The 26000-nt window shown below is 36.8% G+C and overlaps 1 protein-coding gene across 1 annotated transcript in view; it reads right to left on the bottom strand.

Annotated features, from left to right (window-relative positions):
- CLIC4 (chloride intracellular channel 4) overlaps window positions 1–26000 on the bottom strand; it is an 80176-nt gene that overhangs the window by 7909 nt on the left and 46267 nt on the right. The window contains exons 3-4 of the mRNA XM_047792596.1: window positions 18866–18991; window positions 9226–9332 (exon numbers count right to left, since the gene is read on the bottom strand). Coding sequence (XP_047648552.1) covers window positions 9226–9332; window positions 18866–18991 — 233 coding nt within the window. The remainder of the gene's footprint in view (window positions 1–9225; window positions 9333–18865; window positions 18992–26000) is intronic.

Genomic DNA, 26000 nt, shown 5'->3' with positions numbered 1-26000 from the left:
TCGTTAACCAATGAGCCACAACAGGAACTCCTAACATTTTTCTTTGTAGTCAGGGAAAATATCACGTATGATTTCCTGATTTCCATTTCTTTGCGGGGGGGGGGGGGGGGGCACACTTGCAGCATAAGGAAGTTCCCAGGCTAGGGGTTGAATTGGAGCTGTGACTGCCACCCTACACCACAGCTCATGGCAGCACTAGATCCTTAACCCACTGAGGGAAGCCAGGGATTGAGCCCACATCCTCGTGGATACTAGTAGTGTTCTTAACCTTCTGAGCTACAACAGGAACTCCTCCGTTTCCATTTTTTTTTTTTGGAAAATTTTTCAGATTTGCTTTATGGCCCACCTTTACAGGCAATTTTGTGTTCCATGTGCATTTGAAAAATAAATGTATATTCTGCAGTTAGGCACAGTGTCAATGAGATTAAATCTGTTCATTGTGTTATTCCATATTCTCACTGAATCTTCCTTTTTGGCATATTCTAACAGTTTCCAAGGGAGTAAGTTAAACTCTCTCACCAAGACTGTACGCTAGTTTATTTCTCTTTTAGTTCGATCAATTTGGTTCATATATTTTGAGGCTAGTTTTCAGTAATACACATTAACAATTATTTTATCTTCTTGGCAGGTTAATCTTTTGAATCAGTTTGAAACATGCCTCATAATCTCTAGTAATGCTTCTTCCCTCAAAGTCTACCTTGTCCACTATTGGTGTAGCTTTGCCAACTTTCATTGGTTAGTATTTACACTATTTTACTTTCAACTTTCCTGGGTCAATCAGTCTATCTATCTGTGTATTTCATATGTAGGGGTCTGTGTGTGTATATTTCTTCTTACACATAAGCAAAATATTTTCAATCCAGTGAGCAAACTTTTTTTTTCTACTTGGAATATCTGAATCATTGACACTTAATGTAATTACAACAAACTTTCATTTAGATGTGCTATCATACATTTTTTTTTATTTGTCCACCTGTTCTGTGTTCTTCTTTCTTGCTTTTAGATCAAGTTTTTAAAAATTCAGTATTCATTTCCCATTCTATTGGTATATTATACATTCTTTTGTATATTTTATTTCCTTGACTTTTATTAAAGTTTAACTTTTACCACTTCCGGGATAATGCAAGGGCCTTAGAACACTCTAACTCCATTGTCTTGCATGCTATTATGGTCCTACGTATTAATTTGACATATTTTTAAATTCCACAAGGCACTACTTTTTCATACAATATTCATTTATATTTTTACAATATATTTATACCACTTATTGCTTTTCCTTCCTTCCTAGATCTCTGGGTGTTCCTCTGAAATCATTTTCCTTCTGCCTGAAAAACTACTTTTCATATTTTGTTTAGTGTGAGCTTCCTAAGATGAATGTTCAGGTTTTGTTTGAAAATGTCTATTTTGGAGTTCCCGTCGTGGCAGAGTGGTTAACGAATCTGACTAGGAACCATGAGGTTGCGGGTTCGGTCCCTGCCCTTGCTCAGTGGGTTAACGATCCGGCGTTGCCGTGAGCTGTGGCATAGGTTGCAGACGCGGCTCGGATCCCGCGTTGCTGTGGCTCTGGCGTAGGCCAGTGGCTACAGCTCCGATTGGACCCCTAGCCTGGGAACCTCCATATGCCACGGGAGCGGCCCAAGAAATAGCAAAAAAAGACAAAAAAAAATGTCTATTTTTTTGCCTTCACTATTTAAAACTCATAAATAACAAACTATTAATCATTACATTCTTATGGTACCCTTCAACTAAAAAACTTGGTGAACATATGGTGATTCTCAGGGCAACCATTGCACACAGAAAGGGTAGGTGTCATTCTATTTTATGGACACCGAAATAGAGAAAAGATTTTGTCTCATTCTCAACATCAAAGAAAGGAGATCTGACTTCTTAGAATGTGACCTGTTATGACTACCTGAAACTGTAAGTTGAAGGATGAATTTTAGAGGTTCACAGAAGAGGCAGGAAGAAAAAGCTGACTGGATAGCAGGCATAAGGATCTGGGGCTGTAAATATAAATGTCACATCTTAAGGTGAAAATAAGATATTTGGATGTACTTGCTTTCACTTTTGTAAGGCATTTTGCTGCTTACAGAATTCTAATTCATTTTCTTTTAAACTCTGAAGATCTCATAATGTTAATTTTCTGGATTCCAATGTTTGTGTAAAGGAATCAGTGCTCAGTCTTACTGCTTTTATCTTGAAGGGTTTTCGCTTATTCCACATTTAAGATTCTATCTCTGGTATTCAGCAATCTGACTATGACGTATACAGATGTAGTTTTATTTGTCCTGTGTGGGTTTTGTAATGCTTGACTCCATGGCTTGTTATCTCTCAGCAGTTTGAAGAATTTCTGGCTATTATCTAACTATAGTTTCAACTCCATATTCTCCTCTTCTTCTTGGATTCTTGTTACACATAAGCCAAACTTTTTTCAGTGTGCCCTATGCACATTACACTCTTTTTTGTGGTGTTTCTTTTTCCTTTTTTTTTGTCTCTGTCTCTGTGTACTTCCATGAGATATTTCCTTCTTCATGTTTTCTATTTTTTTCTCATTATCTAAACTGTTAAACTCATCATTGAGGTTATTAATTTCAGATAATACATTTTAAAATTCTAAGAGTTCCCATCGTCGCTCAGTGGAAACGAATCTGACTAGCATCCATAAGGACGCAGGTTCGATCCCTGGCTTCCCTCAGTGGCTTAAGGATCTAGTGTTGTGAGCTATGGTGTAGGTCACAGACACAGCTCAGATCCCGAGTTGCTGTGGCTGTGGTGTAGGCTGGCAATTGTAGCTCCAATTTGACCCCTAGCCTGGGAACCTCCATGTGCTATGGGTACGGCCCTTAAAAAAAAAAAAATTCTAAATTTCCATTTGATTATTATGTCCAGTTCTCTGCTGAAATTTTTACTTTGTTCTTTTGCTTTTTAATATATACAAGTTATTTTAAAGTATCTGATAACTGAATACCTTGTAGTTTTTAAATGCTTTCATAAAATGTATTAGTTGTGTTCAGTCCTTGAGATGAGCACTTTCTATTACATCAGAATTTTTTTTTGAAGAACACAGGACTAGTTTTAGATTTTTAAATTCAGGGCTGGTTGATATTAAACTAATATCTACTAAGTCATGAAATTCTTCTTTCAAAGTCTTGTTATTAAATGAATGCATTATTCTTGCTCCCAAACCATACCATAGGTTCTCCGAAGGTAAATAAAATCTGTGTCTTGTGCTTCTTCTATATATCCCCTAAAATTCATGGCACTTTATCTAAGCACATATTGAACTCTTGGCCAACATCTAGCCTAGACTGAGAAAGGCTAATAATTAAGTATAAAAGTTTTGAATTTCTTTAAACTATAAAGGAAGTTCAAAAGGAAATTAGGTGAAAATAGAGAACAGGCACTTTTAAAGTCAGATAAGTAAGGATATTTGTACTTGACTCATGTCTTTTTAGGAAGCTGAGAGTAAGGCAGGCAGGGCACATTGCTATAGAACATAGCCATTTAAAACATGTAAAGAAGGAGTTGCCATTGTGTAGAGGAAACAAATCCAACCAGTATTAATAAAGATGCAGGTTTGATCCCTGGCCTTGCTCAGTGGATCAGGGATCTGGCACTGCTGTGAGCTGTGGTGTAGGTCACAGATGTGACTCAGATCCTGCATTGCTATGGCTGTGGCGTGGACCGGCAGCTGTGGCTCCGGTTCGACCCCTAGCCTGGGAACCTCCATGTGCCGTTGAGTGTGGCCCTAAAAAGCAAAAAAATAAAAAATTAAAAAGTAATAATTTTTCACTTAGGTAAATATCAAACAAATTGGAAAGTGTTATATCAAGTGATAGATAACAAGATTAAGATCAAGAACTTCCTATTTTATTAATAAAAAGTCCCTCTAGCCATAGCCAAGATCAAGCTAATTTATTTCTTAGAGAAAATAGTTAAGAAGCAAGGCAATGGAACCCACTAAAACAAAGTTGAACTGTTAAGGGGGCTCAATTACAACTGGGGAAGTGACAGGAAACCAAGCCATTTAAAGGTAAAAAATAAAAAATACAAAGGCAGTAAGTATAACCTTTTATTAGTTACATACAAAAAACTATTAATAATGCATACAGTCAACTGAAAAGTAAAATTTATAAATTAATAAGAAAATGCAATGTGAGAAATAGCTAGGTTAGTAAGGATTCCAGGACATGATGGAAAACTTTTCATGGTTGCACTTAAAAAGAAAAAAAGGAGAAAGGAGAGACAGGAGAATCTTCAGACTGTAGAAAAACAAACTTTTAAAGATTCCATATGCTTCCTGTCAAAAGCAGTGAATACAGAATAAATACATACTTCAATAAGGACTTGTTCTTTGATCAGATTACAATGAACAGGATCGAGGCCTGTAAGGAAGATTACACTGCCCGAATTCAGGCACTGAAATGATGTCATACTTAAGTGGTATGACAAGTCTGAGCAAGCTTATGAAATCTGACCTGATCTAAATTACTCCTTTTTCCTGAATTAATTCTCAAATGTATCCAGTAGAAAAATAAAAAAGCGTAAATATACAAGCTTAGTAACATACAACACTTATGATCCTAAATATAAGGCATGGAGTAAAATTAAAAACATTACAACACTGTTCCATTATACTGGACTTAGCAAAGTAACTGAAGCTGAATTGCTGCACTTGATTAGAATGTTAATGACTTGTCATAGTTAAGAATGTCCTAATCTAAAGAGTGTATTAATGAAAACGAAGAATGCAGAGTTAATTTGATACAATTTTTATGAATCAACATAAGGAATGGGCAACAAAACAAAGAAAAACAGGTAACAAGAAGTACTAAAGAGCATCATTTAATAAAGATAAAGTTTTGAAGAGAAACCATGACAAAGGAATTTGAAAATAAAATTTGATAAAGAAAGTATCAACCACTAGAAGGCAGCAACAGCCATCAGAAAGTAGGGTCTTTTTTTTTTTTTTTTTTAAGCTCCTTGTCTTCTGTAATTAAAAAGTAACACTACTATTCTCTAAAACCCCTGCTGTGGTAATGCTGTTATCTCTAAGAAAGTGTTTCAAAAGCTCTCAAAAAAAATTTCCAAGTGTAATAGAAGCTATACAATCAATTTTGCATAAATATGAAAATGAAAAGATTAACACACATACACGCACACAAACTTACTGAAGTGTGAGTAAATGAATTCTTTCACATTAATAGGACTATATACTACTATAATCTTTTGGAGAACAAAACACTTTGACCTATTTGAAATCTAACACAAGGACATTCACTGGCAGCATAAAAACATGAGATAATCTAGATGTCTATCAACAGGGAATAGCTAACTAAAAATCTCTATTATGGAATATCAAGCAGCATTTCTAAAAATTGAGGTAGATCTATCTTTTGATGGAATGATTTCTACCAAATATGTGAAATCTGACCTGATCTAACTATACATCTGTAGATAGATAGATACACACATGTACACATAAATACACATTTAAATATAGCATAAGGATACATAGTAACTGCTGGAGGACAGGTTATACAATGTGACTGAGAAAGGGCACTGAAATTTTATTAAATTTATTTCTGCATTATTTTAACTTTTTAAATATGCACTCATTACTCTACTATTTATATAATTTGAATGAGTAAACTCAAGGCAGAAAGCATTAAATGTAACAAGTCTGTATCTATTGTAGAAAAACAACACTTATAACGAAGAAAAAAATTTGAGCATTTATATGGATAAAAGTAGATTTTAAAGCTACTGCTAGGGTTTTTTGTTTTGTTTTGTTTTTAGGGCTGCACCCATGGCATATGGAAGTTCCCAGGCTAGAGGTCCAATCAGAGCTACAGCTGCCGGCCTATACCAATGCAACAGCAACTCGGGATCCAAGCTGAGTTTGCAACCTACACCACAGCTCACGGCAACGTTGGATCCTTAACCCACTGATCGAACTCACATCCTCATGGATCCTAGTCCAGTTCGTTAACCACTGAGCCACAAAGGGAACTCCAGCTACTGCTAGTTTTAATAAAGGAGTAATCTTATACAAACAATTTTTTATTTTTTTAATTCTTATTTATTTATTTATTTGCTTTTTAGGGCCACACCCTCGGCATAGGGAGGTTCCCAGGCTAGGGGTCCAACTGGAACTACAGCTGCTGGCCTACACCACAGCCACAGCAACATCAGATCCGAGCCACGTCTATGACCTATACCACAGCCCATGGCAATGCGGGATCCTTAACCCACTGAGTGAAGTTAGGGATCCAACCGCAACCTCATGGTTCCTAGCTGGATTTGTCTCCACTGCATCACAAAGGGAACTCCTACAAACAATTTTTTCAAGGCCAGGTAACATACCAGTGGAAAACAGGGAGAGGTAATGAGTATTTAAAGAGGATTAAATACTCAAAGCAGTTTCATTGCTACAACATAAACAACCATCCTCTGACTCTAACACTTTCCCAGACAGGTAGAGAGGGCTAGAGAGAGGGAGGCAAGTAGGGAGGCAGAATAAATACTGAATAAAAAGGAACCTAAAGATTCCTTGCTTTCTTTTAAAAATAGGAATTTGAACATTATGATATGTGCCTTAGAGCATATAATGGCAGCAGATTTCATCACTGCTAAATTCACTGCTCTCTTAAGAATATTAAAAGACTAATAAATTATCTATTAGTTACATTTGGGAACTTAATAAATTATATAGATTAATGAAATCACAACTGAAAAAAAAACGAACAAGATCTGGGAGAGGTTATACCTAATCTATCCCCATAAAAGGAATTAGCCATTAATTTCTCTTTTCATGCTTCAAAAGAAAACAAACTGGTACTCCCAATTACCTTGGACATGTTAACAAAAGGATTATATATTTTATCTGTCAGTGTTTCCTTTTTTTTATTCTTTAAATCTTATTTGTTTACTCTGTACCCTAATCTAACTAAGCATTGCCCTTCTGTTTCACTTTCACTAGCCAATGCTGTAGCATCTAGGCATCTAATCCCTTACTTAGAATTAGGCCTTTAAAGGTCTTTGAATTGTCCAAGCATAGTAGACTTTGTAAAATATTTAACAGGTTGGTAAAACTAATCAAAGGCTGGGCTACTCTGATTTACCACGTAAAATGACAAATCCATCTATACGTAAGCTGTTTATTGTTTGAGAGAATAAGGAGGTGGATAAACTAAGGCTTATTATTTACGGCATTTAATTGCACTAAACAGATTCTGCAACAAATATACATAAGGGAGACCCATTAAGTGCCAAAGTGATTTGGAATACTATTTTCTAAAGTCTCAAGGCATGTAAATCAATTACAATAGAAAAAGTTAAAACCTTAAAATTTTTTAAAAATCTCAAGGCAGTGACAGGCCACTGTGGGGGGAAGTTGCTTGGCAACTGGAATTCTTATTTACGAATAGGTAATTTAATATAAAGCCTATGTAATCCATTATGTTGTTTATTCTTATTGGTTACAGCATTCTAAGGATAGTAAGTGTAGGTGGCTACTTAAGACAGTAGCAAACTGATAGGAAAAAACAGAATACAAATTATACTTAAATGAGTCACCTTCTCCTCTCTTCCCTCCCTTCATCCTATTCCTCAAAGAAATTTGTGTGTTTTTTTAAAAGCAAACATATTATTTCCCTCTCCTCCCTACCAAGTGGCAAAAGCAATTCAACCATAGTTTCCAAGAGACACACATATTATGACTTTAACTAAGAGAGTTCAAAGAACACCACAGCAACAGTATCTGGGTGTAAAAAGAAGTCACCTCCATGAAGGAGGGAAGTACTGCAGAGATAGTGTCTGAGGATAGGAGGGACTCCAATGTAAATGCTTTTTTACTGAGTGTATAAAATGCTCAGACAGAAACATTACTCAGAAAAGAAAGAAAGAAAAAAAAAAAAAACCCAATTACTAAGGAAAATTGCTCCTGAATCAAAGCAGCTACTGAAACACATTCAAAAGATGTAAGACAGGCCTGGGCACTAAGATTCTTTCCCTTTTTCCCTTCACTATAGAAAAACTATTTCATGCAGTAAATATCATTCCAGAATCCACTGAAATTCAATACTAAATTACAAAATGCTGCAATTTTAAATAATAATAAAAAATAAAAGCCTGGATAGCTTAGAAATCTTCCCACTGAAGTGAAATAAAGAAATCCGCAAATGTTTCAGTTTTGTAAAAGATGTTTACGCCTGCTTAACCAGCACTGATAGTTCCCCCCCCTTCGGTATTCTTGTTCATCATTTGCTGCCATAAACTCTACCCGAAAGAACTCCACCCAAGCTACCAAACAGTTTAAAACTATGATGAGTTGATATGATGGGTTAAAGCGTCTTTAGGAGTTGGATCTTTGGTTATTATTATTATTTTAGTTAAAAATTAATGCTCTCTCTATAGGTTTCCCCAGAAAGAACAATGCTTAATACTCCAAAGAAAAGAAAAGGGGAAATGACTGAATGATGTAGTTAAGACAGGGTTCATTAAATGGGATCTCTTTCAAAGAGGCTTCTTTTTACATAAGTTTGGCAAATGAAATAATAAGATAGTGTCCTTTACTAAATAAAAGAAGGAAGTCGCATCTGTACTACCTAAATAATTCTCACCATGAAAATATGACCTGAAACTAACATCCTAGTTTTAAAATACAGAGAAATTTGGAAGGCTGGTGAATCTAAATACTTTCTTAGAGCAACTCCAAAAATTGCTCATAAGGGCATTTAGCACAAAAATATACCCAGCTGATTTTAGTTGCTGGCACTCAACAATAAACAAAAAAAGACTTAGTAACAACTTAAATCAAGCTTTATCAATCAATCTATTCCAAACCACCACAATCACTCCATCCACTGTCTCTGAGGCACTGTTAATTTTTGGTACAGCTCCCTCCAAGGTAACTTCTCAGAGGAATATGAGAACAAATTCACTCAATAAACATAACACACCCACTATATGTGAGGCACAGTCTCACTAGCAAGAGACATAGGAAAAAACCAATTAAGAACTTACCCTGGTTTATCACCAATCTCTGACCAACTGTGAATGTTGGTTTTTAATACTTAACGGGAATGTCTGGACTCCAAAGTATTCATTTATAATCACTGTCATAATAGGATTTTTTGGGTCTTTATTTTTGTTTTGTCTTTGGGGTGGTTTTGGGGGGGAAGGAGGGAGTTCCACAGTGCTAATTCAATCAGTCTTTTTTACCTTCATTAGCCTCCGGCCTTGAGTTCTTGATATATGCAGAGAATTTGGCAAAGATGTCCATTCCAGCAGTATTTGACTCTGGGTGTTTTGGTGAAAGCTTTAAGTACCTAAAGGAAAAATGCAATTAACAGATTACAGCTCCTCCAAAGATATATTAGTACAAATTCTCTCAATCAAACCACTGTGCTAGCAGTTACTACACATCTTTTAACAGTTATTACTCTAAGAAACAACAGCATCTGTTTTCTACAATGTTTTTAAGATATGTTTTCTCCTTAGCAAACAATGTTCTGCACAGTGTTTTTGTTCACATATTAATATTCTTGGCAACCAAAGGCCATCTGACTCTACCCCCTCTTTATAAATCAGAATGCTGGGAAAATAGTTTACTGGTTCAGATATTTGTGCCAAGCCAATAAACTCTTACAAGAACTCTACTTCAAGAAGAACTTCCTGTGATGATGGAAATATCATATATCTGAACTATCTAATATGGTAGCCATTAATGACTATGGCTATTTAATATGAATTTAAATTAATCATGATGAAGTTAAAAATTCACTTCCCCAGTTGCACTAGCCACATTTCAACTGTAGAGTTTTCTCAAAATAGGAATGCCAACTAAACAGATCTTTGGTATGCCAGGCACTAAGCCAGCCCGGTACCACAGAACCTTGACAGTAGGAAGAGAGTCTAGGCTGGCCAAGCATCTTGATCATTCACAGTAGGTTAAGGACAAAAACAGCAGGAGGCCAATCATTCACTTCAATCCTACACTCCAGATTTTCCAAAACCTCCCATATATTAAATATTGTAAGGGTGATACTGAGCAACAGAAAAACAAGATGTCAGGAATTTTGCTAATATGTGCTCTGTTGTGTTGTTACAAAGTCTTTCTACTTTGAGGAGAGGCAGTCATATCACAGCTTTTTAAAATACATACAAAGATGTATTTTATATACTTAAATTTCAAACACACATACTCATTGTTTATTTCTTCCTCAACTGGAAAATTTATGTGAAAAAGTCCAATTCTTTACTTTTCCTTTCAGCAGAGCTTATATCAGCTCCAGGGAGGCAGGTCTACAGGAATTCAGACCCTCAGCACCATTTTAGGGAAGACTGATCAGCTCAAAGGTCCTGCAAAACTTCCGTGGAAAATGGGCTTGGGGACATGTTACAATGAACTAGTTATTTAGATTTAGTCTTATATTTTAAGATGCTGTCTTGCCACTTTAAATTAATAAAAGTGAAGTATTTTGAGAAAAAATTTAGTTCAGTTGCAAGCTATAATTTCAGGTGAGTTTTTTATATTCATACCTTTTATGTATTCCATTTTAAATTCAAGAAAAGATACATCAGGGGCTGGGTTGTTGGCTAGTGAAAAGAGTTCATCCATAAAGTTTATCCTAAGACTTATGAGGAAGCAAAGTGGCAAGTGAACACTCACTTGAGAAACACGCCCTAAGGTGACAGAGGCTTCCCCAAAGTAAGAGGATGGGGGGGGTGCTTAGCTCAAGAGATGAATCTTCGTGGAGTATAAAACAAGACAAAGAAAAGCAAACAACACACTAATTGAATGTGTAGTGCTACCCAAAGGGTAAAAGTTTAAACTGAGCACTATAATAAGTTAGCAAATATCAAGGCAATGCTTTGAAACCAAGAACTATAGGTCTGTGAAATGCAAAGGTTTCTCATGCTTTCAAAACTGAAAATATTTCTACTTTCAGCTACAGAATCTGAGATGAAATATGAAATGCTGGATGTTGACATGACCGGCCAATTCTCAAATATTCCTGAGCCAGCAATATTTTATACTGGGAAGGGGAGGACCCAGGAAGAGAACAAAATCCCAGGAGCTGGAAATGCAATAGGGTATATAGCAGGAGGTAGGCTCTGAATTTTCTTCTGACCACAAAAATAAATGTTTTTAAAAAAGAAAAGGAAATATATATCTTCTACTATACTGGTAATATCTACTGAATACTTATATAAACTCATTACTTCTCTTTTTAATCACTCTCCATTTTTAAGCTTGAAGTTCTCTATCAATGAAATTACATAATAAACTTTTCAGTGAATGACTGTAGTAAATAAATTTCACCTGTGCGTATGTGTATATTTTATATATATTTATACATATATAATATGTATTTTTTCCTAACTATAGAAAACCTTATCTTCTCCCTCCCACTCGCTCTCTTTTCCTGCCTGAGCTGAAACAGTTAACTCGCGCTTCAACATCCCTGAATTTCCCTTGACTATGAAAACAACCAGCCTCTAGTTTAAATGTTTCCACCACTTACAATACAGTACCTCCATTCACTCACTCCAAACAAAAAATAGTGCAAGGAACAAAAGTGCCTCTTCAATACATCTACGACTCCCTCTAGCCAAGTTTCCAAATTTACTCTTCATTTCCCCAACCAATAATTAGCATTACCTACTTTTTCTAATGAAGTAAACATAATTTTCAAAATAACTTACAGGAAGGTAGACTTGAATTACAGGTCATTTATATACCCACTATTCATACATATATTCATTTACTCTAATTATTGAGTACCAATTGTGTGACAGGAATTGAACTAAGCGCTAAGCTTGCAAAGATGAACACACAGAAGCATAGTTACTAGAGATCTATTTTAATGAACAGGTAAAAATGAAGGACTTGCAATCAGCAGATCCTTTATTCATATGGAAATAGATCCTATTACAATTCTTGAAGAAACACACACACACACACACACACAATGTTCTCTACAGCAGGTTAAACATGCCCTACTCTTCTCCAGGACAAACAATTAAATTTGTACTATTAATTTAATGGATTTAATACAACAGTTACAAGAGACCACTCAATCTTTCATTTTGCCTAAAAGGAAGTTATATTCTAGAAAGCTTACATAACTTGGCCCCCAAATCACAGGACTGATTAAAAAGTATCATCAAACTAAAACTTAAGATCTCTTGTCCTAAGAGTGCAGTGTTGTTTTTGTTTTTGTTTTATTACAAATCAGATTCTAAAAGATAAATCAAATGCTAAAACAGTAGGTCCAAAATCAGTTGTCAACTTTTTTTGCATTCCCCCCCAACACTGGATTTTAATAATACATTCCTTATTGTTAGTTTTAGCAAACTGCTTGATAAAGCAACACTTTTCAATTATTATGAGCATTCATTTTAATATTTAACAAAAGGAAGGCAAATAATGAATAAAAGGTTTTGTGTCAACAATAAAATAGACATGCACACCCCGAGTATTTAGACTCAAAACAGTCCTTTATTACATTCTGTATCATATTGCAGACTATGATTAATGGTAGACTAGCTAAGAATATTTCCATCCTTTAGGAAAGACCCCAGACATTTTCTCCTTTCTTGCGTTAACATAAGAATAAAGGGTACTTATAGAGTCTATTAAAATATCCCTGTAAATTCAACTTTCATGGTCTATATTTCTCTTTTTTTAAAAAAGGCTTAATTACAGTTTATAGAGCTCTTCTTCAAAATCACCTAGCTTCCTCTATCCTTCTATCCCTTTATCAGTAAGTTAGCCAAATATACAGGCCTGCTGCAGTTAAAAATCCTATTTTCAAGTTTTTTGAAAGCTTTTTTGGGGGCAAAGTTGCTCCTTCATTCAAGCAAAGGGAACTAAAAAAAATAACCCCAGAAGAGAAGATAAAGTTTCCTCTTTAGAACCTATAGTTAGTTACCTAAACCAGCAAAAGTTCTTTGATTTCAACTTTTGCCTTTAAACAATTATAGAATAGACAGTTGCCTGTATTTATATTAGTTGTGATTAAATCAGAAATGCTCACATTAAAAAACCCTTGGAAATGCTCACATAAAAAAACCCTCTGTTCTCAGTATCATCAAATGCCAAAAACAGGGTAGTAGAAATGCTAGATTCTAGTCCACCAGCTTGTACAGTTATTCTGCCTTTTCTCTTCATCCTATCTGGAAACAAAAAGGCTTACACTCAGTGAGAGGAGGATCAGCAATAGCTAAGGAGCTGAAGGCCTCCTTATCCTACAGAGAAAAGGCAGATAGTCCCTGACTGCCCTGGAAAAAGAAGGCACGTGGTGGCCCTAAAAACACTGCCTCCTCACCCTCATCCTCCAGAAGCAGTTCTGCATGAGAGAAAGTATGCTGTTTGATCAGCATTTCACATTACAGAGCCCACTAAGGACAAGGCACTCCCAATCCAAACATGCTTATATAAATAAAAACTCATCAGAATTTAAATCTCACCTACTTTTTAAAAAGGGTTCATTAAATTCACCTGGACAGCCACCTTTAGTACCACTTGGTTATCACAGTAAAACAAACCACCTTTGCTTCCTCTCCTAGCCTTCCGCTAAGCTTGAGCTAGCCTTCAATTTTGTGCTAAAACACAATCCCAATTAAAGACTCACATTTCACCTTTTCTAAAAGTCAAACTCAACTGTATGAGATATAGAAGGAAAAAAATAGAGGAAATATAGGTTTTTAAAATCATCTAGAGCTGACTTTGAAAGTATGTCAGCTCTGCCACCATTAACTGTGAGACCTTAGACAAATTATTTGGACTACTCATCTTCAGTTTTTTAATAGTCTTGGAGAGGATTGAGATAATCCACAAAATAATCCACAATGCACAGTGCATGGCACATAATTAGCACGTGAACATTAGTAACAGCCTGAAGCATTAGAAACACCAAAAATATTCCCTTCTAAGCAAAGTAAAATTTCAAACCTTTATTTAGAAACTCTTTTCAGAATATAAACTTCAACATAAAAACAAGGAAAATGCCTACCTTATATAGCACAGGGAACTATATCCAATCTCTTATGATAGAACATGATAGAATATGAGAAAAATGTATATGTATGTATGACATGTATATTTATGACATGTATATATGTATGTGTGTATGCATGACATGTATATGTATGTATGTATGACATATGTATGTATATACATATAGAGATGACTGGGCACTTTGCTGTACAGCAGAAATTGACACAACGTTGTACAGCAGAAATTGACACAACGTTGTAAATCAACCATACTCTGTAGTTCCCATTGTGGCTCAGAAAGTTAAGAACCTGACATAGGGTCTATGAGGATGCAGGCTCGATCCCTGGCCTCACTCACTGGGTTAAGGATCTAGCACTGCTGCAAGCTGTGGTGTAGGTCACAGATGTGGCTTGGATCCTGCATTGCTGTGGCTGTGGTATGTATAGGCCTGCAGCTACAGCTCCGATTCACCCCTAGCCTGGGAACTTCCATATGCCGTGGGTGCAGCCCTAAAAAAAGCAAAAAAATATTAACCATAGAGAGAATTTAGCAGATAATGAATTTTTTTTTCTTTTCTCTTTAGGGCCACACCTGTGACATATGGAAGTTCCCAGGCTAGAGATCAAATCAGACCTGCAGCTGCCAGCCTACGCCACAGCCACAGTCACGCCAGATCTGAGATACATCTGAGACCTACATCACAGGCCGGATCTTTAACCCACTAAGCAAGGCCAGGGATCAAACCTGCATCCTCATGGACACTAGTCAGGTTCTTAAATCACTGAGCCACAATGGAAACTCCATGAACTCTTTATAAACAGAAAGATCTCCAAGTTTTAAATTAAATTCTTTAAACTGAAAGAAAAGACCATCTCTGGTTAGAATATCATTATGAATATGCCAAACTGAAATGAAGCTGAATTTTTCTTCCTTTCTTTCTTTTTTTTTTTTTTTTTTTGCTTTTTAGGGCCACATCTGCGGCATATGGAGGTTTTCAGGCTAGGGGCATAATCAGAGCTGCAGCTGCCGGCCTATGCCACAGCCACAGTAACTCCAGATCCAAGCCACGTCTGCAACCTACACCACAGCTCACGGCAATGCTGGATCCTTAACCCACTAAGTGAGCCAGGGATCGAACCCGCAACCTCATGGTTCCTAGTCAGATTCGCTACTGCTGCGCCACAACAAGAACTCCTATTATCTATATATAAAAAGCAAAGTGAAAATATTTTCAATGTTCAATTCAAAAATCTATAATGTCTTACAATGTACTGGATGCCAAAAAATAGAATATTTTGACATTAATGCTATATTTCTCTTAATGTTTATTCCATCTGAGAAAAATAACAAGGAAGAATAATTTTTTTCCTTTTTTTTTTTTTTCCTTTTAGGGCCGCACCCAAGGCATATGGAGGTTTCCACGCTAGAGGTCAAATCGGAGCTACAGCTGCCTGCCACAGCCATAGCCACAGCCACACAGGATCCGAGCTGCATCTGAGACCTACACCACAGCTCACAGCAATGCTGGATCCTTAACCCACTGATCGAAGCCAGGGATCAAACTCACATCCTCATATATACTGTAGGATTTGTTTCTGATGCACCACAATGGGAACTCCCTAATAAAAATTTGTTGTTGTTGTTGTTATTGCTGCTATTGTTAAAGAAGGCAGCTAGAACAGAATATAAGAAAATGCCCATTTTACTGAAATGGTATATGTTATCAGCACACTGATTTCAAAAATGTAAATATCCTTGGGAGAATTACACAATTAACACTGCAGACAATGCTGAAACATAGAGTTTCCTTCATAGAGAATGAATGTCACTCAAACTGTTTCTCTACAATTTAACACTAATGCAATGATCTACATTTATGAGAGGAAGATCACTTTCATTAGTGTCTGAGAATAAGCTGGCAAATACAGAACTTTCCTTGGAGCTGAAAGGTCTCAAAAAGTGTAAATATACATATATAAATAAAGAATAAAAAGAGATCCAATAGGTTCTATGATGCAACAATCTCTCAAAAGTTCTCTCCAAGCTGAATGCATGTTTGTAATAGTTCCTTACTGAAGTGTATAAAGCTTCAATTTTTACTTTATAAGAATCTCCAGGGGTTTTTTTAAGAAAAAAATTTTTTTGGCCACACCTCAGGCATGCAGAAGCTCCTGGACCAGGGATCAAACCTGAGCCACAACAGTAATGAAGCCAAGTCCTTAACCCCTAGGCCATCAGAGAGCTCCTACAAGCTTCTCGGTTTTGATTTATCAGTATTCTAACAGCCTGGAGGGAAAGTCAAGATGTAGTTTTATAATACCCATCTACAGAAATTTTACTGAGGATGGAAGGAAGGTTAGGACTCTTGGGAAGCAGTTTATCTTAAAAGAGATGTGATACTCTTAGAAAGACAGGAAGAAAGACAGAATAAACTTTTAGAAAACGAAATCTTGAATTCCCTGGTGGCTTAGCAGGTTAAGGATCTAGCGCTGTTGATGCTATGGCTCAGGTCACTGCTGTGGCATGGGTTCAGTCCCTGGCCCAGGAACTTCTGCATGCCACAGGTGCAGTCAAAAAATAAAATAAAATAAAATAAAGGAAAGAGGAGTTCCCGTCATGGCTCAGTGGTTGACGGATCCGACTGGGAACCATGAGGTTGCGAGTTCGGTTCCTGGCCTTGCTCAGTGGGTTGGGGATCCGGCGTTGCCGTAGGCTGTGGTGTAGGTTGCAGACGCAGCTCGGATCTGACATTGCTGTGGCTCTGGTGTAGGCCAGGGGCTACAGCTCGGATTGGACCCCTGGCCTGGGAACCTCCATATGCAGAGGGAATGGCCCTAGAGATGGCAAAAAGACAAAAAAAAAAAAAAAAGAAGAAGAAGAAGAAGGAAAGAAAGAAAATGAAATTTAGCCAAGTATCGGATTGCTAAACAGAGGACACTTCTGTTCACAACTGAATATGGGTTAGCTGCAGACTGAAGCGTCATTATTCACATGTCTCCTAGCAGCCTTCCCGCCTATCATTCTGACCCCAGCATGCTATGCTCCAGCCACATCTTCAGGTCCCCCCAAAAAACACTATTCAAAATTATTCTTCTGCTTGGAATATCTGTCATTCTTTCATTCACCTGCTGAATGCCTTTATTTTTTTCAATTAAAGCTTAATTCAAGGGTTATCTCTTCAAGGGCCTTTCCCAATTCCACTCACTTTCCTACACCACCACCTCTTCATCCATATTTGACTGCACTTCTTGAGAGCAAGAGCTAACTTATTAACTACTGAATCCACAGGGCTTTGTAGCCCAGTAACTGATTGCAGAATAAATAAATCAATGAGTGAATACTGAGTAACTAATTATTTTAAAACTCTCTGACCCAATAATCCCATTTTAGGAAAATTTATCTGTATACATGTAAAAGACAACTAGCAAGAAAGGCTTAGGCCAAAAGAAAAGAAACATTCCAATTTTCATGATAATGAAACTGGAAAAGTCTAAAAGAAACCAATGATGATTTGAACCAATGCCAACATTGCATTACGATGCAAAACCGCACAGTAGCAATTTAGGTAACTGTCATTACAGTACATCTATTCCTCAACTATACCTCACATTATAGGAAATAGTTGAGTGCTTTAAAATCATTAACCACGTGAGCTAACATGCAGGATCTGGGGATCTAGAACACCTCACAGAAATACATAAATAAAAACAGAATCCCAGGAGTTCCCGTCATGGCTCAGTGGTTAACGAATCCGACTAGGAACCATGAGGTTGCAGGTTCGATCCCTGGCCTTGCTCAGTGGGTTAACGATCCGGCGTTGCCATGAGCTGTGGTGTAGGTTGCAGATGCAGCTCAGATCCCATGTTGCTGTGGCTGTGGTGTAGGCTGGCGGCTGCATCTCCGATTAGACCCCTAGCCTAGAAACCTCCATATGCCGCGGGAGCGGCCCTAGAAATGGCAAAAAGACAAAAAAAAGACAAAACAAAAAAACCCACAGAATCCCAGTATCACCTTCTAAAAAGTTAATTTCTTTGGACGGTAGTAGCTTCAGAAAGTTACCTTTAAAATGGCCTAATAGGAGTTCCCATTGTGGCACAGCAGAAACAAATCTGACTAGAAATGATGAGGTTGTGGGTTCAATCCCTGGCCTCGCTCAGTGGGTTAAGGATCTGGTATTGCCATGAGATGTGATGTAGTCCAGCAGCTGTAGCTCCAATTGGACCCCTAGCCTGGGAAGCTCCATATGATGCGGGTGCGGCTGTAAAAAGCAAAAAAAATAAAATAAAATGGCCTGATAGGGGTTATTGTGGCTGTGGTGTAGGCTGGCAGCTGTAGCTCCAATTTGGTGCCTAGCCTGGGAACCTCCATGTGCCGTGGGTGCAGCCCTAAAGAGACAAAAAAATAAAATAAAATGAAATAAAATAAAATAAAATGGCCTAATAGGAAATCTCCCAGCCTTCTGCACCACACACACTTGCTTGGACATCCTGGCTGGGTTCAGTCTGAACCTGTCTTTCTTTCCCCATCTATTCTTCTCCCTAAACTTCTCTCTCATTTTGGGACTTGAAATAACCAGTCTTTCCTGACCTATCTCACATGTCCCAAACCTACTTATACCAGGTACTCCATAGCTTAATCAGATTCCTACCTTTCTCAGTGTGGCTTAGTAGCTTAGCCAGAGGCCAATTCTGACATTTGTGTAGCATTACAATCACTGAAGAGAAGTTCTAGTCATTCCAACTTAACGCTATGAAACTATAACTTAAGTAACATCAGGACTAATGTCTCCAAGGACTAGATAAGACAAAGCTTTAAAGAGAGAGCAGTATTTCCACACATATTTACTTTGATACTCACTTCGGAGGGCACAAGACTTCTTCAAGAAATTCTTCAATCTTATTTACATCCGTTTTGACCTCATTGTTGAAAGTTATAAATGGTGGGTGGGTCCCTGGAGCCAAGTTCTGCAGGTCAGCAGGCTTCCTGTTAGGCAAAACAGTGGTCAAAAACAGGTCATTTTTTACTCTGAGAAAGCAACAATACTTTACATTTTCAAAGTGGTTCTAAATTTTCAAGTATATAAAAATAAATAAGAAACAGTATTTTTCCACTAAGTATAACAACCACAATAGTACTCTAATAAGAAGCAAACCTCCGCAAAGCACATAATTTATAATACAAAAATTAAGTCTTTGATTTTAAGTCCTTCATTCTCATTTCACATTAGAAACAGTGGTAGAATGAGGGGAAGAAAACATGGCAAAGTCAGTCTCTAGTCTCAACTCTGGCACCAACTCATTGTGTAAAGATGGGCAAACTAAAATCTCTCTACTTTGCTAGGCCTTCATTTAAAAAAGTAAAAATAAAAATAAAGGGATTCCCTGGTGGCTCAGCGAGTTAAGGACCTGGCATTGTCACTGCTGTGGCTCTGGTTGCTCTGGTGCAGCCAAAAAAAAAAGTGTTTTTCTAAAAAGGGGGAAGAGCCTCTGATTCCTACAGTCCTTTTCCATATGATTCCAAATTCAGATGCTACTCTTTTCCATTTTCCTCTAAGTCTAGACTTAATGAAAAAGATCACCAGATTTGGCTAATATCATAATTACCTCAGTTTCAATATATAAAAGAAAGTATAAGCGAAGGTAAAGGGCAACATAAAATGAACAAAATATGACAGTATAACAAAGATTTCAAATACTTACTAGATAAGGATTTTGTCCAAATTCCTTTAAAAAGTCATCGAAAAATCAAATAGATATAAGTCAAAACAAACTGATGAGCAATAGGTGAGTGAGCACATGGGAAAATGTCCAAAAGTACAATCATCAGAGAAATTAAAAATTAAATAATGAAGATATTTTCCTATTAATTAGGAAAAACTGAAGCTACACAGAACACTAATAAAGATGGTCAAACTGGTATGCGACCGTATTAAAAAGGAAAACTTAGGTTCACCTAAGTCCACCAATGAATCCTAGAATAACATGACCAGATATGGTGTGCACCCTAATGATAAAATATGAAGCCTATATCACCACCTCTGAAGCATTCTTACCAAAAAATCGAACCTGACTCTAAAATCAAGCCTCCAAGGGCAGCTGTCTCTCAAAGGATGATCTAGGGAACTTTTTTATTAGCTGACCCATAAGGTCAAAACCATTCACATAAGACTAAGACAGCATTTACCTTTTCACTCTCATTCTCTCATTCTGGATAATGTTTCCCATAGGCTACTTGGTGAGTGATGTCACAGGGTAATGTATACAGAAGCAGATGGGGGAGAGTGTCTTCTATTAAGGCAGACATTGGAGATGTGTTAAAATGTAAAACAATGCCACTCTTCCAATTTTTTTAGAAAATACAGTTATTTTCAATTTTTAGAAAATTTTGTGATACATAATAAGTTCATAATTATTCTATACAAATGAGTTAGTAAATATTTTAAATTTCTCAGTTTTAATTTATAATATAGTAAAATTAATAATAAAAAGCTCTCTGAGGTCCTCAGTAAGTTTAAGTGGATCCTGGGACCAAAATTTCATTTACAGGAAACATGAGAAGTTACAAGACAAAATTAAATGATACCACAAGGAAGCAATCAGCCAAATCCAACATTTTGGACAATACACACTTCAACTTACTCATTTCTATCAGTCAGTGGCATGGGGACAAAAAGGCACAAATGTGGGTTGGAAGGGATTGTTGTAGATTAAGAAAAATTTAAAAGACATACCAAATAGAGCAGATTATGTTCGAATCAATTTGAAAAAAACAGCCAAAGATAAGGTATTTTGGAGATAAATGGGGAAAATAGATTATTCACTGCCGAATTAGATGTTATAATGGGCATTGAGGTTAAGTAAGAAAATGTCATTATTGTTTGGGAATGTACACAGAAGTAAGTACAGGTGAAATGACAGGATTCCTGGGATTTGCATTAAAACATTTCAGAAAAAGAAAAGGAAAAAAAGAGACAAAGCAAATGGGGACAAAAATCTTTTTTTTTGCTTTTTTTAATTTTTATTTTTTTGGTCTTTTTGTCTTTTAGGGCCACACCCACAGCATATGGAAGTTCCTAGGCTAAGGGTCTAATCAGAGCTACAGCTGCCAAACTACACTACAGCCACTTGGGATCCAAGCCATGTCTGGGACCTACACCACAGCTCAAAGCAACACCGGATCCTTAACCCACTGAGTGAGGTCAGGGATCGAACCCATATCCTCAAGGATCCTAATCGGGTCCATTTACCGCTGAGCCACAACAGGAACTCCAGGGACAAAAATCTTGATAACAGAATTGAAGTTATGGGGAAATTTATTCCTTTTTGTGTATGTTTGAAAACTTTAATAATTAAAAAGATGAACTTAAACTTAAAAAAGTATGATAACATATTGTTTTAAAGAACATCCCCCCCATTACAGCCCTTCCTTCCTTCCTCCTCACCACAATTTGAATAAAATAAAGGATAACTTTAAGTGTACCATGGAGAAATACTTTATCATTAAATGGTATTTTTTAAATAGTGTACCCTAAACTCTATACTCAGCCCAGCTTATCAATTTCCCCTGGTCTTATTCTATCAATTCTCTTTCTCCTTTTCCTTCACTCCCTCTGCCGCCACCACCACCACCCTACCTACGGTACCTTCTCCCCTTCCCTCCCTTTCTCAGTTTAGGTTGGAGAATGCCTCATCTATTACTACATTCCAATCAAATATACAAAGACTTACTGATTATCCAATCAGTCCAAATTTTCTAACTCGGAGCCTCCCTCTACCCAAGTTCTAGAGCCTCCTTCCCAAACCAAAGAAAAATAAGACTATCGGCTTAAACTAACCTAAGCTCCAAAAGGGAACTTTTAAAAGTCAAAATACGACTTGATTTCCAACTCTGATTCTTTTACTGAGCATTCTTTGGTCAGACAAGTTGAGCATAATACATCAAACTTGGAATTTCTGTTGTGGCTCAGTGGTTAACGAACCCAACTAGTATCCATGAGGACACAGGTTCAATCCCTGGCCTTGCTCAGTGGGTTAAGGATACAGCACTGCCTTGAGCTGTGGTGTAGGCCGGTAGCTGCAGCTCCGATTCAACCCCTAGCTTGGGAACCTCCATATGCCTTAGGTGCAGCCCTAAAAAGACACACACACAAAAGAATATACCAAAGTTGAGTCTTCCAGACCCCCTCCCCCCCGCTTTTTTTTTTTTACAGCTGCACTTGTGGCATGGAAGTTCCCATTCCCAGGTCAGGGGTCAAATCAGAGCTGCAGCTACAGCCTATATCACAGCCACAGCAAGACCAAATCCAAGCCTCATCTGTGACCATAGCTTGTAGCAACACCAGATCCTTAACCCACTGACTGAGGCCAAGGATCAAACCTACATCCTCGCAGAGACAACATCAGTCCCTAACCTGTTGATCCACAACAGGAACTCCAGACCTACATTTATTTAAATAGTGAGGTATGCTTGTAAGGTTCTTTTATAAGTACTCAACTCCAAATTAGAATTAATCCTATTCTATTTTTCATTTCATTGGTTTATCTTCATTATTCCTTCTTACTCATCATCCTACTTGCTCTTTGATCACTAAATGGTCTAGCATGTCTTCAAGTCACCCACTCACATTCTCACTCTGACTCACATTTGTTCCCACTTATAATTTATTTCTTCCTCAACTCAAGAAGACCTTGTACATAATCAAGAGTCTAGAAACCCTAATAGTTTAGGGCTTACATACTTATTTTCAAACTCTAACACTTTAAAGTTTAAAAGGTAGCACAAAGGAAGAAAAACAGTATCTCTTCACAGTAAGCAGGGCTAAAAAAATTGTATAAAATATAAGGGAAAGTGAATACACACATCTCCCATCAATGCCAGTGATAAGAATGTCCCTTAATCTTGTCATACACAATTGTGGTCACCTGGGAAACACTTTTCTCATTCCAAAGTTATAAAAAACATATCCACCAACATTTTTATAACTACTAAATGGTCCATTAATGCCTAAATATAATAATTTTTTTTATGAACAGGGTGGAGTTAGGTAAAGGAGAAGAAAGAGATCAATGCTTTAAAATAACCCATAGGGAGGGAGTTCCCATTGTAGTTTGGCAAGTTAAGAATCCGAATAGGATCCATGAGGATGCAGGTTTGATCCCTGGCCTCACTCAGTGGGTTAAGGATCCAGTGTTGCCACAAGCTGCAGTGTAGGTGGCAGATCCAGCGTTGCTGTGGCTATGGTGTAGGCTGGCAGCTGCAGCTCCAATTCGACCCCTAGCTTGGGAACTTCCATATGCAGCAGGTATGGCACTTTAAAAAAAAAAAAAAAAAAGACATAAGTAATAATCCATAGGGGAGGGCAGCAAAATAAATAACAGCTATTACTTCTATAATAAATTATGAATTATGAATAATAATTTTTTTTTCCCCACAATCTCAGTATGTGGAAATTCCTGGGCTAGGGCTCAAACCCACATCACAGCAGCAACCCAGGCCACTGCAGTAGCCGGATTCTTAACCCATTGTGCCACAAGGGAACTTCATGACAGAGAATAAAGAACCAAAGACTGAATAAAAAGTCCCAAACTGAATAGTTCTGCCATTCACCAGCTACATGACTAAGTAAACCACAACCTCTTTGGGTCTAGATTTTCTCATCTCTACTATGGATTTATAAGACCTGCTTTGCCTGTAAAGATCAAATCAAATAGAGTGTGAAAGTGAACTAAACTTTATACAAGTGATGAAATTGACAGTTTTTAACTCTAGTCTGATGGTTCAAAATTGGTTATCTAGCATTAACTAGTAATAAGAAACCTGATTAATATAGAGGCATATAAGTGAAACCAGGCATATGATTACCAGTTTTCCTTAATATTAACGATTGAGGAATAGTCCATCTTGTTTTTGCTAAAAGGCTATACAGATTTGTTGTTGTTGTAGTTGTTAAGGTGATGAGACTATTTTCCAGGATTAACTGTTAAGATGAAGGACAATCATGTTAGGTGCTTACTCTAAGTGATAACAGATTTGAGAAGAAATTTTAATGCTTCTAAACAGATTAGTAAACTTCAAATAAACAGACAAGTTGTAAGCACTGAAATGAGTCACTCAGAAGCTATTATCAAGTCAGCAACCAGAGAGAATCTAAGATCCTTCAAGTCCTCACCTGGCACTCTAAGGGCTAAGGTGTTTTGTCTGACCCACAAAGGCTCATTTTTATAGATGCTTAACAGAAACTTAACATTTCAGGAACTGCAGTGTGAGATAAATGAAACTGAACCAACAGGCAACAGCTAAAATTTTCAGGGCATTTTTGGTTTATTTCATAAAAAGCCTTCAATAACCAGCCAATAATTCATTTAAACTCATTCAAATATCTCCCTTAAGTGATACCTAGGAAAAGCAAAATGCATAGAATTGATGCCTTGAGATAAGAGCATGAATATTCTTCAATGTTTGGTTTTTGGGTTTTTTTTTTCACTTTCACCATTACTTATCAGAGTAGTCTTTTTTATATAATAGTCTTCTACTTAGATGAAAAATTATTTCCTATTTTATTTCTAGATGAAGAAAAGGAAATATATAAAAAGCTAAAATAAGAACAAAGAAGGGGGAAAAAAGGGAATGAAAAGGAGGCATCTTATAGGAGTTAATACTTTAAGCAACTTAAGTGGCTTAACTTCAATTAAAATTTAATTCAGCCCAAACAATCGGAGGCCCTGAGGCTGATGGCTCAGTTCCAGCTGCTTGGTATAAAATGAGCACAGCACAGCCAAAGGACACTGGAGCTGGTTCTTAAAAATAACCTACTGTAACTAGTTGACTCACTAAAGAGAAAAAAAAAATACTAAGTATGTAGACTTATCTGTTAACTAAGTTCTCTTTTAAAGGTGCTGATTTTCAAGACATAAAATTCATACAAATTAAGAGAATGCTGAACACTATATGGCAAATGAGAAAAAAAAGTTAACAAATCTTTTGTTTCAGATCACTTTACTCCTATTAATTATTCTTCATTAGATCTGCTATATTGTGACTAAGTCACTAATTGAATGACTGAATTGTTGACAACAAACCAGACACCAAGATCCTAGTTATTAATCATTTGTCTGTGTGTCCCAGTTCAACTAATTAAAGGATTTTATTTATTTTGATTAAATGTGGTATGCTGCTAATCTCTGTCTAGTCTAACGTCAACTTCTGGAGCAATTGTTTTAAAAGAAAATAGCACCCATGAAAAGATGGCCTCAAGAGGCTTTTTCATGTTTGAAATTATCTTGAAAAAGAACATAGAGACATGTGGCAGTGAAATTCTCCCTGTCTCTCTCTCTCACTCTCTCTCTCTCTCTCTCTCACACACACACACACACACACGATGTACATTTGATTTAGAATGCATTCATGAGACACACTCTTGAACTGTAGGACTGTTCTAACAAGGGCTTCATGTAGCCCAAGTCAACTTTATAAAGGGGAAGAACAGTCTGTACTTTCCTGACTGATTGGCAGCAGGAAATGAATGATTTCTCTAAAAAGCTGGCCTGTTCCACTCCATTTATTGTGTTATTCATGCTTCTGTTTACTGAAGATGTACCTGAAACTCAAACTGATCTTTCAACTTGCTGAAGACTATTTTCAGAAGGGTGGAACCACAGAGACATGATAATGAAAGAAAATTATCTGAAGAATCTATTTGGAAATCATATTTTGTTCAGAGTTTATAACTCCTTTTACAATATACATAACCATCAGTTTTATAGTCCCATTGTAACATTTTAAACTATTACAAAATTTTTAACATTTAAACTATCAATCTTCCAAAACTTTATGTCATTATTATGGCAACTTATACCTGGTCTGACTCACACAATACGTTACAAATGGTTATGTTGTATTCTGAAACAGAAGGAAATCATTGGTGACACTACAAAGAATGAGAGAGTGTCAATGTTTAAGGTGGGAATGGGAAAGGAAAGCAAACATTGCCCAG

This window comes from Phacochoerus africanus, chromosome 8, assembly GCF_016906955.1.
Source record: "Phacochoerus africanus isolate WHEZ1 chromosome 8, ROS_Pafr_v1, whole genome shotgun sequence".
Taxonomy (NCBI): Eukaryota; Metazoa; Chordata; class Mammalia; order Artiodactyla; family Suidae; genus Phacochoerus; species Phacochoerus africanus.
This window is presented reverse-complemented; position numbering and strand designations above follow the sequence as displayed.